General features: G+C 40.8%; 1 protein-coding gene across 2 annotated transcripts in view; it reads right to left on the reverse strand.

Moving 5' to 3' along the window:
• Positions 1 to 20,013, reverse strand: part of ARHGEF26 (Rho guanine nucleotide exchange factor 26) — a 120,169-nt gene that overhangs the window by 57,126 nt on the left and 43,030 nt on the right. For both annotated transcript variants that reach the window (XM_037909179.2, XM_037909180.2), the window contains exons 7-10: positions 9,097 to 9,249; positions 8,456 to 8,585; positions 3,273 to 3,347; positions 899 to 988 (exon numbers count right to left, since the gene is read on the reverse strand). In XM_037909179.2, the coding sequence (XP_037765107.1) occupies positions 899 to 988; positions 3,273 to 3,347; positions 8,456 to 8,585; positions 9,097 to 9,249 (448 nt within the window). The remainder of the gene's footprint in view (positions 1 to 898; positions 989 to 3,272; positions 3,348 to 8,455; positions 8,586 to 9,096; positions 9,250 to 20,013) is intronic.

The following is a 20,013-nucleotide window of genomic DNA, read 5'->3' on the forward strand; positions in this document are numbered from 1 at the left end:
ATCATCCCAGCCAGGGCTTTGTCAATCCTGACCTTAAAAATATCTAAGGAAGGAGATTCCACCACTTCCCTAGGTAACGCATTCCAGTGTTTCACCACCCTCCCAGTGAAAAAGTTTTTCCTAATATCCAACCTAAATCTCCCCCACTGCAACTTGAGACCATTACTCCTCGTTCTGTCATCTGCTACCACTGAGAACAGTCTAGATCCATCCTCTTTGGAACCCCCTTTCAGGTAGTTGAAAGCAGCTATCAAATCCCCCCTCATTCTTCTCTTCCGCAAACTAAACAATCCCAGTTCCCTCACCCTCTCCTCATAAGTCATGTGTTCCAGCCCCCTAATCATTTTTGTTGCCCTCCGCTGGACTCTTTCCAATTTTTCCACATCCTTCTTGTAGTGTGGGGCCCAAAACTGGACACAGTACTCCAGATGAGGCCTCACCAATGTCGAATAGAGGGGAACGATCACGTTCCTCGATCTGCTGGCAATGCCCCTATGTATACATCCCAAAATGCCATTGGCCTTCTTGGCAACAAGGGTACACTATTACCCCCCACCCTCTGTCCTGTTTCTTCACAGTTGCTATCTGGTCACCGTACTCAGGTGAGTAGTGTTAACTTGTGTAATTACTTTTTGTTTAAAGCTCTAGCTGCTTGGTGTTCGTAACTGAGATTTGGTTAGCAATGGCATCTGTTGGTCTTTGAGCATTCACAGCCTCAGCTGCTCTCAGGAGACAAACTTTTAGTCTTTTGTTGAAAGGTCAGTTCAGCATCATGGCTTCTACAGTCCCCAGCTAATTTGCTTCATTTTCTCTGGCTGTGAATCTGTCAGTCTTAAAACTTAAGGAAAGGCAAAAGTTCTGCACATGCTAAATGAGTTCATGAATGGAAATATCATACCTTGATTCTAAATTCCAGCTGGTTGTTAATTGTGTACATCATTTCTGTCCTTTCCATTTTTCGAGCCCCTTCGTTGCATAAACGGACCAACTAGAAAGAAAAAGGAAAAGTGTTCCTACTTTAATGTATTTAGATATTGCATTACTAGTTTTTCCTTTACATGGCAACTTTTCTGTGGAAATGCATACCACTGAAGAAGCAAGAAAATCAAAGAAACTGATTTTTTTACAGTAAACCACAAAGAGGATTGATTATTCCACACAGAGCAGTACAAGTGGCACAAAGTATCTAACTCAAAAGGATCGCAGATCTTCAGTCCAAAAAACTTAATGGGCACCCTGAGAGAACATAAACTCTAACTCTGGCAAGTAAGTGAGTTGTATAGTTGTGACCCAATGTTATATGCTGCCCTTATAACTGCAGACATGCAAATTGTTTATTGAAGGACCAAGGCAAACGTTATGATGCTCTTTTGGCAAGCTAAGGAAGGTAGTATTTTACAAAACTATTCACTCATGCTTTAGAATGTGATTTGAAAATTTGTCATATTCCTCTAGAACCCCCCCCCCCCCCAAAAAAAAAAAAAAAGGGAGGAAGATCAGGCATCCAGATATGTTAAATGGAAAAAATAAAATACACTCCTGGACTCCCCAAAAATCAATGGGCCCCTTCTTGTTTCTCAATTCCTGGAAGGGGAGAGAGTTATGTCTGAGCAACAGCATACTCCATTGATTCACTCAGTTCCCCAGATCCTTCCCGTAACACAGCAATTCAATGAAAAGGATAGCTAATGTACTGAATGCTAACACCATGACTCCTGCTAATCCCTGTCAGTGTTGAGTGGTGGAGAGTAGGATGAAAGTAGGAACACAAATCAATTGAGTCTGTCTGGATAGCCTTCTCTAAGCTAACTTGCAGCATCAAAAGTCTAGAAAGGACAAAGGAGCCTTCCAGCTTTTCGAATAGGAAAAAAAGCTCACCTTTTATTTTGCTATAATTGTTGTTGGGGAGATAGGAAGCAGCATGTTAAGCAAGTTAGGCTGTTATATTTTTAGTGGATTTTATATAGGAGACAAATTAAACTATTTTGTTGCACACGACTAGGCAATGAATTCAGTGCAACAACTGAGTATTTGAAGACGATGGGGACAAAGGCCTTATACACTAAGCTCTAGATATCCTTCCCTGAGAAAAAAAAAATTGTAAAACATTTGTTCTACAGGAGGATTTTTATGAGTCAGGGATAAAAGTCATGCTTATCGGGTATAGTTAAGCAGCATCCGGAGAAAGAGGTATGAACAATATCAGTCAGGCAAATTCTCCTCCCCTTTCTCCTATTCAGTCTGAATACCCTGTACACTACAAGAAGTTCCCACAATAAAATTCAAGTGTGTTGGCCGCAGTATTGTGTTACTGCAGCAGTTCAGAATTTTTTCTGAGAAACAGAATCATTTAAATGTGAAGCTGATCTGTCAGTGACTGTTCCTGAATAAAGCAATTTGACATTTTCATCCTTCATTACTCTTCCATTTTAAGAGAAAAATTGTCAATTTCCATGCATAAATAATTTAAATGAGCCAGGAATGCTCAGAGCCTAAGGCAGTGTCTAGCCCTAACATGTAGGGAACCTTATTTCAGTAGGGGTATGCCCAATCCATCAAATTTAATGACATTCAATTGTGTACTGTAGGGTCTCAAATTCTAAGATCTCAGAGGCTAGTTTCTAGATTTCCATTTCAAACTGTCTTTCTTTTTATTTCAAAAAGCTTTCGAGGCCAACAGTTTTCATTGTGAAGTTGGAAGTTGTCACCAATGCCAAATTCTAAAACCTCATTATCAGCTTTAAAAGAAACCCATTGGAGGTTATTACAGAATTAATTATGGGCAATATTTATTATTTGGGTATTAATGGATTGCTCCTCTATTGTTGCGTGTACTCAATACTTGTTCCAAGCTGAAAAGAGATTTTGAACACAGCTCTTATTGACTGAAATGGTTTAATTTCATTAAAAAAAAATCCTTAAATGTTGTTAGGAGCTCCAGTTTTCTAACTCTAGAAAATCCATGGCAGTTTCCAGGCTTTGGGTGTTGTACCACTTTCCTTTTTTTGGACAATGACGGGAGAATAGAACCGAGTTGTCCAATTTCATTATGAAATGCATGATCAAGAAAATAATGAAGGAGGTAAATAATACATCAAATAAGTGGTGCTATATATAATAAAAATAAGGGGCCAAAGCCATTTGGAAAAACAAAAGTGAGCATGTCTCAGATTGGCATATTGAATTGGCCAAAGCACCCCGCACAGCTGAGGAAGAAAAGAGTCTAAATAGAAGCAGGTCGGCTGTGTAGGATTTGCTTTTTAAAAACATACCTTGCTCACTTCTTTTAAGGCTCGTTTGCAGATCTCATATTTTGGTGAATCTTTAGGGGTTTTCTGGCAGATGGTCTGAAATAAAAGTCAATCAATTCACAAAACTGAAATCTGTATATTGTTAAATCTAGAATCAGATGAATACAGAATTACAGTACAATTAATGAAATTAAACATGGAGGGGCAACATAGAAGCATATTTTCCTACCAGCCAGAACTCAGTGCACATGGGGTGTGTACCTATTTATGTGCTCTTCAGGGAGTGCAGCATGCCGATACCAATCTATGGTCTAATGCTGAGGGAGGGGGTAAGCCACGGACCTGCCTGCTTGGAGCACCATGTCCTCCCAAAGGCCCTGGAGCGAGCAGAGCCTGTGCTCCCTTTCAATTGTCTCTGGCCCTTAAGACGACCATGGAAAGTGAGGAGGGAGGGAAGCTCTTTGCACCCTTTATTCCTACTGTATAAAGGGTCAACATAATCCAGTCACTAATGTTCAAAGCACTGTGGAACTTTTGCTGAAAGCTGGCTAACCACGTGAGTTGGTCATGAAAATAAAGTTCGGCCAAAATAAACACCTTGTATCAATATGTTCCTAACAATGAAGGGGCTAAATTATGTTTTTGGTAGAGTTACACAAATATTGTAAGACCTTTAATGTGAAACCATTCTTCAGGTGAAATTATGTTTTTACAGTCTGAATGTAAGAAGAGAATCATACTTTTCATATTACAGTTTAAGTGAAACAATGAAAACTCACTATAAAGAAAAAATTTCAAGATAAAGTTTGCAAAAAGAAAAGGAGGACTTGTGGCACCTTAGAGACTAACCAATTTATTTGAGCATGAGCTTTCGTGAGCTACAGCTCACTTCATCGGATGCATACTGTGGAAATCGCAGAAGACATATACACAGACACCATGAAACAATACCTCCTCCCACCCACTCTCCTGCTGGTAATAGCTAATCTAAAGTGATCATCAAGTTGGGCCATTTCCAGCACAAATCCAGGTTTTCTCACCCTCCGCCCTCCCACAAACAAACTCACTCTCTTGCTGGTAATAGCCCATCCAAAGTGACCACTGTCTTCACAATGCGTATGATAATCAAGGTGGGCCATTTCCTGCAGAAATCCAGGTTCTCTCACCCCCTCACCCCCCTCCAAAAACCACACACACAAACTCACTCTCCTGCTGGTAATAGCCTATCCAAAGTGACCACTCTCCTTACAACCTGCATGAAAATCAAAGTGGGCCATTTCCAGCACAAATCCAGCTTTTCTCACTCCCCCACCCCCATACTCACACAAACTCACTCTCCTGCTGGTAATAGCTCATCCGAAGTGACCACTCCCCCTACAATGTGCATGATAATCAAGGTGGGCCATTTCCAGCACAAATCCAGGTTTTCTCACCCTCCCCCCCCCCACACACAAACTCTCTCTCCTGCTGGCAATAGCTCATCCAAACTGACCACTCTCCCCACACTGTGCATGACAATCAAGGTGGGCCACTTCCAGCATAAATCCAAGTTTAACCAGAACGTCTGGGGGGGGGGGGGGGGGAAAGGAAAAAACAAGGGGAAATAGGCTACCTTGCATAATGACTTAGCCACTCCCAGTCTCTATTTAAGCCTAAATTAATAGTATCCAATTTGCAAATGAATTCCAATTCAGCAGTTTCTCGCTGGACTCTGGATTTGAAGTTTTTTTGTTGTAAGATAGCGACCTTCATGTCTCTGATTGCATGACCAGAGAGATTGAAGTGTTCTCCGACTGGTTTATGAATGTTATAATTCTTGACATCTGATTTGTTTCCATTTATTCTTTTACGTAGAGACTGTCCAGTTTGACCAATGTACATGGCAGAGGAGCATTGCTGGCACATGATGGCATACATCACATTGGTGGATGTGCAGGTGAACGAGCCTCTGATAGTGTGGCTGATGTTATTAGGCCCTGTGATGGTGTCCCCTGAATAGATATGTGGGCACAGTTGGCAACGGGCTTTGTTGCAAGGATAGGTTCCTGGGTTAGTGGTTCTGTTGTGTGGTATGTGGTTGTTGGTGAGTATTCGCTTCAGGTTGGGGGGTTGTCTGTAGGCAAGGACTGGCCTGTCTCCCAAGATTTGTGAGAGTGTTGGGTCATCCTTCAGGATAGGTTGTAGATCCTTAATAATGCGTTGGAGGGGTTTTAGTTGGGGGCTGAAGGTGACAGCTAGTGGCGTTCTGTTATTTTCTTTGTTAGGCCTGTCCTGTAGTAGGTGACTTCTGGGAATTCTTCTGGCTCTATCAATCTGTTTCTTCACTTCCGCAGGTGGGTATTGTAGTTGTAAGAATGCTTGATAGAGATCTTGTAGGTGTTTGTCTCTGTCTGAGGGATTGGAGCAAATGCGGTTGTATCGCAGAGCTTGGCTGTAGACGTTGGATCGTGTGGTGTGGTCAGGGTGAAAGCTAGAGGCATGTAGGTAGGAATAGCGGTCAGTAGGTTTCCGGTATAGGGTGGTGTTTATGTGACCATTGTTTATTAGCACTGTAGCGTCCAGGAAGTGGATCTCTTGTGTGGACTGGACCAGGCTGAGGTTGATGGTGGGATGGAAATTGTTGAAATCATGGTGGAATTCCTCAAGGGCTTCTTTTCCATGGGTCCAGATTATGAAGATGTCATCAATATAGCGCAAGTAGAGTAGGGGCGTTAGGGGACGAGAGCTGAGGAAGCGTTGTTCTAAATCAGCCATAAAAATGTTGGCATACTGTGGGGCCCTGCGGGTACCCATAGCAGTGCCGCTGATCTGAAGGTATACATTGTCCCCAAATGTAAAATAGTTATGGGTAAGGACAAAGTCACAAAGTTCAGCCACCAGGTTAGCCGTGACATTATCGGGGATAGTGTTCTTGACGGCTTGTATAGTCCATCTTTGTGTGGAATGTTGGTGTAGAGGGCTTCTACATCCATAGTGGCCAGGATGGTGTTATCAGGAAGATCACCGATGGATTGTAGTTTCCTCAGGAAGTCAGTGGTATCTCGAAGGTAGCTGGGAGTGCTGGTAGCGTAGGGCCTGAGGAGGGAGTCTACATAGCCAGACAATCCTGCTGTCAGGGTGCCAATGCCTGAGATGATGGGGCGCCCAGGATTTCCAGGTTTATGGATCTTGGGTAGTAGATAGAATATCCCAGGTCGGGGTTCCAGGGGTGTGTCTGTGCGGATTTGATCCTGTGCTTTTTCAGGAAGTTTCTTGAGCAAATGCTGTAGTTGCTTTTGGTAACTCTCAGTGGGATCATAGGGTAATGGCTTGTAGAAAGTGGTGTTGGAGAGCTGCCGAGCAGCCTCTTGTTCATATTCCGACCTATTCATGATGACAACAGCACCTCCTTTGTCAGCCTTTTTGATTATGATGTCAGAGTTGTTTCTGAGGCTGTGGATGGCATTGTGTTCCGCACGGCTGAGGTTATGGGGCAAGTGATGCTGCTTTTCCACAATTTCAGCCCGTGCACGTCGGCGGAAGCACTCTATGTAGAAGTCCAGTCTGCTGTTTCGACCTTCAGGAGGAGTCCACCTAGAATCCTTCTTTTTGTAATGTTGGTCGGGAGGCCTCTGTGGATTAGTATGTTGTTCAGAGGTATTTTGGAAATATTCCTTGAGTCGGAGACATCGAAAATAGGATTCTAGGTCACCACAGAACTGTATCATGTTCGTGGGGGTTGAGGGGCAGAAGGAGAGGCCCCGAGACAGGACAGCTGCTTCTGCTGGGCTGAGAGTATAGTTGGATAGATTAACAATATTGCTGGGTGGGTTGAGGGAACCATTGCTGTTTGTGGGAGGGCGGAGGGTGAGAAAACCTGGATTTGTGCTGGAAATGGCCCAACTTGATGATCACTTTAGATAAGCTATTACCAGCAGGAGAGTGGGATGGGAGGAGGTATTGTTTCATGGTGTCTGTGTATATGTCTTCTGCGATTTCCACAGTATGCATCCGATGAAGTGAGCTGTAGCTCACGAAAGCTCATGCTCAAATAAATTGGTTAGTCTCTAAGGTGCCACAAGTCCTCCTTTTCTTTTTGCGAATACAGACTAACACGGCTGTTACTCTGAAACATAAAGTTTAGAAATTATCTCCTAGAAAAAACTGTTTTGTAATTTTCCATTCTGTTCAGCTTGTTAGATGCTTTCATACCTGAAGAATAGAGGTATCCTGAATTTAAATAGTTTGGATTTTTTCTTTTTTTAAACAAACACAGGGATTTACTGAACAGTAGAGTAGGGCCCTGTGGCCAGGATGTCTAAACTAGCAACTGTAGATATATATAAAGGACTATTATTTAATCAACCACTGTGAAGTATTGAACACATCCCCATAGTTATAGCAGTATTCATGATTACAGAGGAGACTGACCTGCATAAGTCCTGATCTGGGTCCTACTAAAGCCAGAATTCAGGTGTGGATTTTAATCCATATAATTGGCAGCAGTGCAGATCACATTCAGTCCTGGCATCCAAACCAAAATGCCACAGACCTCGTGAGTATGTATGTTTCCATCAGATTTCCACCTCTGCTTCCTAGAACGCTCCCTCACTATAGGCTCACCCAATCACTGCAGCTGTCTGTTGGGAGAGAGATCCCCACATACCCCACCATAACAGGCTGGTTACTAGCTGTGGATGTAAATGAGGTTTCCCTCTAGTGGCTTCCCCGCTGCATTGAGGGCACAGGAGCAATTACTAAAATTGTTGGCTACGGATCAGATTGTGACCCCCTTAATTTTCATAGTGCCAAAAGGACTATTCCTGTGAGAAAAGTGGGGTGCACAGTCTGGCCCTAAAGGAGAGGTCCTTTAGTCTGCATGGCAGAAAGCCTATGTTTTGAACTGAAGGACCAGGTTCTAGGCCCAATTCTGTATGTGTGTAACTTCTACGGTAGTTGTGTCTTAACTTTGACTTCGACATACAGTTTCATTAGAGACTGGTGCCCAACTGTTTGACTTGATCTTCTACACAGTTCCTCGGTCAGTGCAAGTGCAAATAAATGCCACTATCCACTTCACAATTTCCTCTTTGTTGTTGACAGACCAGTTTATGGCTCCAGTCTAAACAAAGTAAGGTGGGAATGGGCCAATAACTAAAAAAAGAAAGGTTGCTTAATTTCCAAGGACACAATATACAGATAAAAAAAAGAATCTCTGTTCTCACATCCATCAGCAATGGAAGGCGTGTAACCCTCTGCATTGGAAGAATGAGGAAAGAGATCATAGGTAAATTCCTGCAGTCTTCATGGGACTCAATCCGTGATAGCATTTCTTTGAAGGCTGGATTTGTAGCTCTGAAGAAAAAAAAAGAAACCACAGGTTTTTAAAAGATTGCTTACATTTAGAAATGTGAATTTCTCTTTTCAAATAGCAGTGATGTCACTAAATCAGAGGAAGGGCAGTCTGAGGGAATCTCATCCTTTTAGTGTTCAACAGTTATATTTAGAAATATTATACAAATATAACTGATATTTAGATACATCAGTGCGCGCATACACACAAAAATCAACAAAATGCAATACATGATACAAAGGGAAAAGTATAAAAGCACTGCTATGAAGAAACTAGTAAAACTGTGCTTGTCAATGAAGACAATTTAGCACATGACTGCAAATAGGATTGGACTCTACAGCCAAGTATATTTTCACCCTCAATTACATCAATGGAATTAAACATGTGCTTTAAAATAAGCATGTGCTTAAGTGATTTGCTGAATTGGAGCCCAGATGTTATGCTTTAAGAAATCCTGATTGCTGCTGTTAAGGGGATGATTTAAAAACATGCATTTTAAGCATAATTTCTTACAATAGTTTCTGGAGCGTTCGCTGTTGGTAGACTTCATTAGTACAGTATTTCACATATGGGTCAAATGTTGATGCAGTATGCTTTTCAACAATATCACTAATATCCTCTATGAAGATATTGTTCTGATGCCTTGCTTCAAGTTCTTTAAAGAACCTGCAAAGGAAGAGAAGAAATTACCAATTTCACTAAACATAATTCATAATGGTTTGCCTCTTGTAGCATTTCAAACCTCACCTGACACGATATGGGATCATTTCACAGAACTTTTAACCACATAAACAAACAAGGGGCAATACAGGGACAATCTGAGAAATTTGGGGACTCTGTAGGGGAGGAAAAGATTAACTGATGTGAGATCCTCATCCCGTGGGCTCAACTGTCCATGTATTTCTTGCACAATATATGTAAAGGAAATGTGGCGTAACCCATCAGACTCCAGCAGAAGCAAAGCTGGTCAAGTTATTTTTCACAATCAGTCAAAACAGAAAGAGTACTACTAATAGGGTTGCAACGGTACTTTTCAACAATACGGCTGAAAAGGAAGTGAAACTACTTGAAACACATCATCTATGGTTCTATGAGTACTGAATCTTTTCTCCTTGTAGTAATGGACGTGCAACAATAACCGGAAAACTCCACATCAACTTAAAAGTCAACTACAAAACTAAAAAGAAAAAATTAAATTGCTGGTTGATGTGCTGAATGACCTGGTAAACAAGTAGAGTTCCCACCCTGCTCCAAATAGAGCACACGCTACCTGCTCTATACCATTCAGCATACCATTGAAGTCAAACCCAGAAAGGAGATACTGAAGCCTAAAACTTAGGTTGACCTAAGCTACGTCACTCACGGGCATGAAAAATTCACACCAGAGACACAGTTAAACCAACCTTAGCCCTGGTATAGATACCGCAGCATTGACAGAAGAATTCTTCCATCAACCTAGCCACCACTTCTTGAGGGAAGGGATTTACTAGAGTGATGGTAAAACCCCATCTGTCGCTGTAGCAAGTGTCTACACTACAGTACTGTAGTTACTGACAAAGCTGCTGTGATAAATGAAGGGGGTTGGGGGTAACTCCCTTTTATGGACTCCCAACCAGCCAGTAGCTATAAAATCCCCCTTAATAGCTGTTCTCTAATTGCTCTACCTGTAAAGGGTTAAAAAGTCTCACTGCTATGCATAGGTAAAAGGAAGTGAGTGGGAACCTGGCCAAAAGAGACAAGGGAAGGTCTAGAACTTTTTAAAATTGAAACAAGACTCCCCTTTTGTCTGTCTGTTGTTGTTCTCCCGGGGAGAGGTGGACAGGGCAACAGCTATGCTGTAAGACGCTTGGACCAGGTATGAAAAACCATCAGTATCATACCTAGAAACTACTAATTTAAAACCCCAGACATGTAACTAGATCAGGAAACGTCTAGGAAGACGCAATTAGATTTATCCCTTTTATTTCGTTATGGCTTGTGGATTCCTCTGTGCTAACCCCAGGTGCTTCTGTTTTGCTTGTAACCTTTAAGATGGACCTCAACAAAGCTATTCTTGGTGCTTAATTCTTGTAGTGGCTCTTTTAAAATCTAGCAATAGCTTGAGTTCCCAGATGTATTCTCTTTCTTTCTTTCAATAAAATTTATCTTTTTTTAAGAACAGGATTTGGATGTGTGTGTCTTAAGAGGTCTGTGCACATGTTTAATTAGCTGGTGGCAACAGCTGATTTCCACCTCCCGCCCTTCTCAGCTCTTCCCTGAAGGGGTGGTGGTGTGAAAGGGCTTGAGGGTACCCCATAGGAAGAAATTCCCAAGTGTGCCTTCCTGGGTTCTCAAAGGAGTTCTGCACTTGCGTGGTGGCAGCATCTACCAATCCAAGGTCAGAGAAAAGCTATAACCTTGGGAGTTTAATACAAGTCAGGAATGGCCAGTATTGATTTTTAGAATCCTTGTGGGCCCCCACCTTCTGCACTCAAAGTGCCAGAGTGGGGAATTAGCCTTGACAGCTGCTGAAGAATATGGTTATAAAAATATATTCAGCGTTGTCTCCCTTGCAGTTTTTCTCTATTGATAGAACAGTCTTTCCTGGCTGTAATGACCCGTCTCCAATTCTAAGAGGCATAATCTCACTGGAAAGCCTCTAACCCCTGCCCCTCTCATTTCAAAGGATGAGATAATATAATATAAATCAATGACAATGTATATTAAGTACTGTCCATGTGATTTGGAGAAGAGTAGTGGCTGGCAAAGAACACCAGTCTGCAGTTCTATCTCCTACTACATATGCTGACTTACTCATTGTGAACTGGTGGTTTGCCAAAAGAGTCTCTGGAGGCCTTCAGAATTCTACTAATCAAGCAGGGCAAGTTTTCAAGTTGGGTCATCTACTATGTTATGAACTACAACATTCAGATTTAAAGTACAGACCAATTTAGGTGCTGTCATGATCCACGGATATCGAGCCCAGGTCCGCAGGGTTTACAGGAGTGGCCAAGCTCCAACCTTGTACCTGCCAGCTTGCTGAAAACTGCTTATCTGGGACCCATGAAACCCAGCCCCAGTTTGAGGCTCCACCCCTGAGGTCCTACTGATGGAGTCCCAAAGCAGCCAGCTGGTCCAACAGGAAGCTGTCTAAAAACTGGGCTCCACCCTGCTCCTGCTCCACATGTTGACTTCCTGGCATCCTGACCAGGGTTGACTCTTGGCATCTGACTTGTGGTTCCTGACCTCCAGTTTGTCTCCTACCTCAGACTCCCTCGTATCTTGACCAGGCCTATCATTCCTGACTCATGGTTCTGATCTCAAGTTTATCTCCTGCTTCTGATCTCCCAGTATCCTGACCCAGCTGACTCTTGACTCCTGTCTTGTGACTGTGGACTCTGGCTCTGACACCACTAGGTCTGGCTGCCTACAACCCGACTGTGACAGTTGCAGGCAGTGACTAGAAACCATTTCCACCATTTTTGTAGTTGGTAGAAACTCCTGTATAAAATTAATCAGCAATATGCTAAGAAATGATGAACTATGACATTTCTTCCCATTTCATATTCTGGCATGCTGAAAAGATCATAGAATCATAGAAGATTAGGATTGGAAGAGACCACAGGAGGTCATCTAGTCCAACCCCATGCTCAAAGCAGGAGCAACCCCAACTAAATCACCCCAGCCAGGGCTCTGTCAAGCTGGGCCTTAAAAACCTCCAAGGATGGAGATTCCACCACCTCCCTAGGTAACCCATTCCAGTGCTTTACACCCTCCTAGTGAAACTGGTTTTCCTAATATCCAACTTAGACCTCTCCCACTACAACTTGAGACCACTGCTCCTTGTTCTGTCATCTGCCACCACTGAGAACAGCCTAGCTCCATTCTCTTTGGAACCCCCCCCCAGGTAGTTGAAGGCTGCTAGATGTTTGAACTAGAAAATTATCTTTATGTTTTAAAAATTAAATCATATTTTTGGCATCAGGTGCTCAGTCCATAATCCTTTCAGGGAACAGTAAAAATCTAGGGTAGGAAGGTTTTAGAAGACAAGGGAAAAATCACACTTATTTAAAAACAAAAAAACAACCTACCTAGAGCAGCAGGCTATTCTTATACAGAGTGCTATGAATCAAGATTTGGATCAACAGGTTCCCTTTGTGCATCCAGCTTGCTATAGCTTATCAGTAAACCAGCTACTTCAATAAATCCTTTAGGTTTGAAGATTAAAAATTAGTTCTGATCAATCACAAGAGCTGCTCATCACAAACTGTGTCTGGCCTTTTAATACCAGAAGACTTAAATAAAGTGTTGCTGTTTCCTTTAAATCTAAGAAATTTTTCTGATTAAACTTTGAACCCATTTAAGCTAAAGTCAGATAAGACCTTGAAAGAGTGTCTAATTCTTTCACCATATCTTTGGTAATTCAAATAAATATCCGACCTGTAATTCGCTAATGTAAGTCAGGCTGCCTCTTTTTTAAGGGCTATATAAATTTATTTAGAAAATGCATCTTCATTGATTTCTTAGATCAAGGAACAACAGACTAAGCTTTAGTCAATCCTAACTCCCTAACGAGAAAGGAAGACTCTCTCCAAATGCCTGTTGCTTTAATTTGGCAGCTCTTTGTTAAGAGCCTTTCTATGTTTTAAGCTGATCATTAACCTTCAGTTAAGCATTACGCAGGAACAGTGCCTTGATATTTGTGCTGGCAATTTGCTCATGCTATGTTTTCCTGCTAATATGAAAAGTTTTAACCCCTGATTTACCATCACAAATGCCATCACAGTTAATTGATATAATTCATATGAGCTAACTACTGTAGGGGCCAAATCATGCCCTATTTACACAAACAAAATTCTCACAAACTTCAGTGGGAGTTTTGTACAAAGCAAACAGGAATTTGCTCCAGCTAGTAGCTCTGAGCGCCCTAGAAGGAACCAACACCTTAAATCAACCATTTCATTCTGGCAAACATTTCCTCTCAAATTAACCACAAGAGTTACTGAACAAGACTGACAAATTTGAAGACACTTGGCAGTTGAGTATGCATTTACGTGGACACTTGAGTCCTTTAACCAGGATAATTTAGGACTGGATCTGTCTCACATTAGGACACACTAAAGTAAATCGGATTGCTTCACAAGTGGTCAGTTTGTACTTCTATTTCTCCATGTGCTATTGATTAAAGGGGTCTCTAAGTAGGGAGGTAGACAATCAGAACTTAATTTCCTTATCCTATGTGCACTATTTAATATGAAAACTACAACTATAGCAAGAGAATATAACTCGGACATCTCTAGGTATAACTGGGTCCTAGACTGCTTGCTTTGTTTCCTTTGCTGTTGTAAATTAGGGCTCCATTCTTAGAAATACTGAGCATTGTTGCCAGGTGCTAGGCCTTCAATTCCCAACCAAAGTCACTGGCAAGTGGGGGTTATCTGCACCTCACAGGAGTGCTCTTCACCTTGTAGGATTGAGGACTCAAAAGATCCTTTTCCATCCTCATGTTATTTAAATGTCCTCCAGTTCTTAATTCATAAAAAGCCATGAGAAACAGGCTTACTCTGCATGGATTCAGAGAGCTGTGTGGCTCTTCTGGTGTCTCGGCCTTTTCTTCACTGGTTGTCTAGCTAAGTACAAACATTATTCGCTCTCCTCTGCTCCCTGCCCCCAAAGAAAAATTTCAAACTGCCCACTAAAATTATTTCACTTATGTCTTTCTCCACCCAGGTTCTTATTGTTTAAATTACAGCATATTTATTGTTTCACACAGGGGACTAGGATGTGCATCATGTTCTAACATGCTAATTTCTTCTACAAACAATGTAATAGTTTGGTGGGCTTTTCAAAATCCTTCCACCAATTTCTGAGATCACCACTAAACAACGGGTCAGATCCTCAGCTGGTGTAAGTGAGCATACCTTATTGACTTTGATGGAGCCATAGTGATTCATACTAGCTGAGATCTGGCCTTAAAAAAAAAAAAAAAAAAAATCAAGTCAATCTTATCACTAGGAAGGTTTTAAATTAGGGCTGTCAAGCAATTAAAATTAATTGCAATTAACTGCTCAATCGTTCTGTTAAACAATAACAGAATACCATTTATTTAAATATTTTTGGATGTTTTCTACATTTTCAAATATATTTATTTCAATTACAAACACAGAATACAAAGTGTACAGTGCTCACTTTATATTTATTTTTTATTACAAATATTTGCACTGTAAAAACAGAAGTGTGGTGGGGCAGTGCCCCACCCTCAGGCCAGACTGGGCTACAGCAGGCCAGAGCAGCTACATAGACAGGCAGTCAGAGAGGGCCTGCGGGGAGCCAATCAGGGCTGAGCAAGAGGCAGCCAATCAGGGCCAGACTAGGCCCTATATAAAGGCTGCCCAGGCGAGAGGCAGTCAGTCTCTCCCAGACCTTCAAGGGAAAAGGTCTATCTCCTGAGTGAAGGAGACCAGCACCCAGAACAGCGCAGTGCTGGGTCATCATCCAAGACTGCTATAACATAATATATGGCAGAATGTGGGGAAAAACAGAGCAGGTGACATACAGTTCTCCCCCAAAGAGTTCAGTCACAAATTTAATTAATGCATTATTATTTTAATGAGCATCATCAGCATGGAAGCATGTCCACTGGAATGACGTCCAAAGCATGAATAGGTATGAGTCTTTAGCGTTATCTGGCACGTAAGTATCTTGCAACACCAGCTATAACAGTGCTATGCGAACACCTGTTCTCACTTTCAGGTGACACTGTAAATAAGAAGCGGTCAGCATTATCTCCCATAAATGTAAACAAACTTGTTTCTCTTAGCGATAGGCTGAACAAGAAGTAGGACTGATTAGCGCCTACAAGTCCAAAGTCTTACATTGTTTTATTTTTTGAGTGCAGTTCTGTAACAAAAAAATACATTTGTAAAAAGCACTTTCATGATAGAGATTACACTAAGGTACTTAGTATTTTTCAATTCACCTCATACATCTTTTTTACAGCACAAATATTTGAAAAAATAAAGTGAGCAGTGTACACTTTGTATTGTGTAATTGAAAATGTAAACCTAAATATTTTCAATTGGTATTCTATTGTTTAACAGTGCGATTATTTGCAATTTTTGAATTAATCGTGCATAACTGCGATTGACAGCCCTATTTTAAATATTTATTTTTTAAGCTAGACAATAGGGATATTAGAGGCTTGATGTCAGTTTCTCATCTCAGTTATGCTGTTGTAAATCTGGAGTAACCCTATTGACTGCAATACTTATGCTGCATTTACACCAGCATAAGTATTGCAGTCAATAGGGTTACTCCAGATTTACACCAGCATAACTGAGATCATTATCTGCTCCTTCGTCTTAAGAGGCATTTAACATATTCCAATTATCTAAGCATTGTTCAATGAAACCTAGAGTTATATCATGCCTTATTATTATTTACTGCCGTCCCTATTCAGCACTTCACATGTTTCAAAAGACTTTACAAATTTTCTACATTCCTGTAAAGTATTAGCCCCACTTTACAGATCTGGAAAATGAGACAAGTGATCTGCCAACGGGAACATAGTAAATCTATTGCAGAGACAGGATAAGAATGTATGTCTTCATAATTCTTGATCTTGTACTCACTCCACTAGTTCATTCTGCCTCATGCAATCAAAGCATTTACTCTTTGCTCACAAAGTCTCTCATTCTAAATGCAAAGTGTTAAATAATATACAGAGCACTGAAATGCTTTAGAAGCTACTCTGTTGCTGCTATAAGGATGCTAAGTTCCTTTTCTCCAGCTCTAATATAAGAAGGAATACAGTCAGAAACCCACCAACAACAGTAACTTGGCCATTAATAGTATACAGTCAAGTTGCTTTAACTAACATAAAAGATTTGCCAAAGTGCAGGATTAAAAAAAACCAAGACTTAAGGAAGTAACTGTTTTGCATTAGTTAGATAACCAAAATATAAATAAAGTGATTGCATAAACCATAGTTTGCTTTGCCTGATGTCAATAGGGGACTCTATTCTTTTTGACACTGGAGTCCTCTCAGTGGGGTGAAGTAGGGGAGGAATAGGAAGGGAAGGGTGGGGCTACTTTTGCATCAAATTGCTCAGCTTATATCCATTTTGTTCTCATCAGTGTAAATGACTTTACAAAGTCTGATGTGTTTCGGAAAATGCTTAACAGGTTGACCAACCAAACCCGGAACTTCATTATTTCCCTAATGAATAAGTATGAACATCTCTCAGAGAAATGTTCAGTTAGACCAAGCAGTGACAGTTAACAGCAGTTTTTGCAGGGCAAACTGTTTAGAGAGAAAAGCTCTGAATCAATGTACTGCACCATGTATAACTGCACACCATGCATACCATATATACTGCATACCATGTGAGGTTCAACAAGGACAAGTGCAGAGTCCTGCACTTAGGACGGAAGAATCCCATTCACCGCTACAGACTAGGGACCGAATGGCTCGGCAGCAGTTGTGCAGAAAAGGACCTAGGGGTTACAGTGGACGAGAAGCTGGATATGAGTCAACAGTGTTCCGTTGTTGCCAAGAAGGCCAATTTTGGGATGTATAAGTAGGGGCATTGCCAGCAGATCGAGGGACGTGCTCATTCCCCTCTATTCGACATTGGTGAGGCCTCATCTGGAGTACTGTGTCCAGTTTTTGGCCCCACACTACAAGAAGGACGTGGAGAAATTGGAGAGAGTCCAGCGAAGGGCAACAAAAATGATTAGGGGACTGGAACACATGACTTATGAGGAGAGGCTGAGGGAACTGGGATTGTTCATTCTACGGAAGAGAAGAATGAGGGGGGATTTGATAGCTGCTTTTAACTACCTGAAAGGTGGATCCAAAGAGGATGGATCTAGACTATTCTCAGTGATAGCAGATGACAGGACAAGGAGTACTGGTCTCAAGTTGCAGTGGGGGAGGTTTAGGTTGGATATTAGGAAAAACTTTTTCACTAGGAGGGTGGTGAAACACTGGAATGCGTTACCTAAGAAGGTGGTGGAATCTCCTTCCTTAGAAGTTTTTAAGGTCAGGCTTGACAAAGCCCTGGCTGTATGATTTAGTTGGGATTGGTCCTGCTCTGGGCAGGGGGTTGGACTAGATGGCCTCCAGAGGTCCCTTCCAACTCTGTTATTCTATGGTTCTATAACATGTCGGAGTTATTGCTTCAAACCCTCACGCTAGCTTCCAGCATCTTTAAAAACTACAGAGAAGTACAGATAACATTTATTTCTGAAAGATTTATTTTCCTCATGCTGTAGCCAAAAGGTCAGAGTAAGAACACTGCACATTTTAGAGTGTTTTGTGGATTTTTATAACTTCATTTTAGTATGCATACACGAAACTGAGTAGAGCACAGCACACGTCTGTTTTACATGACTTCATCTGGTTTATTGTTTAACTTGAGCACATTTTAATAATACTACTACTTTCCCCTTCTTGTTACATTATAGTTGACAGCCCTCAAGGACTGTCCTGGAGTCTCCAGGAATTAAAGATTAATCTTTAATTAAAGATTGTCATGTGATGAAACCTCCAGGTATATGTCCATCCAAAACCGGCAACCCATTGCTACCTAAATGCAGTTGTCAGAAGCTACACCCACAAGTGACAAATTAGTTTTGTCTTCATGGTCTGTTGCTAACACTGTCAAACTTCTGAGTTTAAAGGCACACTTCCCTGCTACACACTTTTTGCTGTAACAATTTGTTAAATTTGGCATTTAACCTCTGTACTTTAAAAACAGCTCACTCACTGGATTGACCTTGTGCCCATTTACCTATATTTAACACAGTATTTACAATGATAGAAAACAGAAGCACAAAAGCTGGAAAGAAAAAAACAGAGAAAACATAAGCAGAAAGGCCATTGTTATCCCAGAGGAATGAACAGGATAAACTAAAGACTATTTCAGGACTCCTGGATGTGAGAGGTCACTAACCACCTATTTCAACTTGCTGCTTTGCCAAACCATTTATATTCATCAGCAGGTGACTCTCCCAGGACGGACAAAAATCAATGATTTTTAAAAAATTTATTTAAATAGGTTTAGTTTTAAAAACTAAACATATTTAAAGCTGACAACCTACATTAAGGTCTACACTATTATAATTTATTAAAATCACTTAAATAAAAATCAAGCAACACACACTTGCTCCCAAAGTTTTAAATAGTCAAACCACAGAACTGTTGGAAGTCACTGGATAAAACACATGGAACCAGAGTTTGTTGAACCAGCTTTTGACAGCAGTAGCCTTTTCTGAAGGTGCAAAGAGTATTTTCTTCATTGAAATTTATTCAACTAGTTTAGTTCAATGACTAGTTCATTCAGAGTTAAAGTAGAAAAGCCTGTTTTCCTTTTCTAATGGATGAATAAAAACTAGGTGTGAAAGGGTGATATCTACTAGTTCTAAAATCTTGAAGGACACAGTGACCAGAAACAGTCAGTTGATTTCAATACAGATACTTCCTTTGTTTCATAAATTAGTTTTAAATGCAAAACATGTTTTGGTAAATGTCTTGTGTATCCAGCACACTTAAAACAGCTTTAATTTAAAATAAAATGCTATTTTGTGCATTTTAATTTAATTTAAATTTCCATCCAAATAGGGTTTGGCACAAACAACAAGTAAAACTTTATCATCAGGTAAAACATTAAGCTACACAATTGGTTGTATAAATGCAGTGTATCTTCCTGGTTACCAAAAAAGCACCAACTTTAGGGGAAGGCTATATTTAGTTGCCAATCAAGTGTTATTGTTACCAACCAATGAAAGTAGTTATTTTCCTTCTTTAAAAAAAATGTTAAAAGGACAAATGCAAAACATGATTAGGACTGATTTATTTAAATCAATCCACTTGGGACTCTAATCTTAAACTTAATTCTAGCCTCAATAAATCGAAACCACAGTCTAGCCACCGCAACTGAAATAGTCTTGCTTCATGAAGTCACATTTGCAATGTATTTGCTTAAAAAAAAAAAAAAAATCCATAACATTCCCACCCTTTACACAGTGATGTTTGGTAGACAGATAATCTTTAAAATACATAAAAATTATCCCATCTGGGTTTAAATGTATTCCTGTTAATTGAATGCCTGGTATCAGAACAGTGAAAAAACATTTAAAGTATGCACAACTTTAAGGCTACTGGTATTTTACCAGCCAGTCTCTGAGAGCCTTTCCTCGAACATCAACATCCAAATTCTTACAGAACTTGCTAACTTAACTGCAGCTGAGGTCATAAATTTTGGCCACTTTCCATACATGTACATTAGGGCTTGATACTCTGTGCACTAGTCAGGTATGCGTTGGCTCATTTAGGAGCATACATTGAGGCAGCACAGAATCAGGTTAGTTTCCATAGACGCTCCCATAAGGCAGCTCTCTCAGGGCCCCATCGTACAAATACTTAGGGATGACTTTAGTGGGACTACT

Source organism: Chelonia mydas, chromosome 9, assembly GCF_015237465.2.
Source record: "Chelonia mydas isolate rCheMyd1 chromosome 9, rCheMyd1.pri.v2, whole genome shotgun sequence".
In the NCBI taxonomy this organism is placed as follows: Eukaryota; Metazoa; Chordata; order Testudines; family Cheloniidae; genus Chelonia; species Chelonia mydas.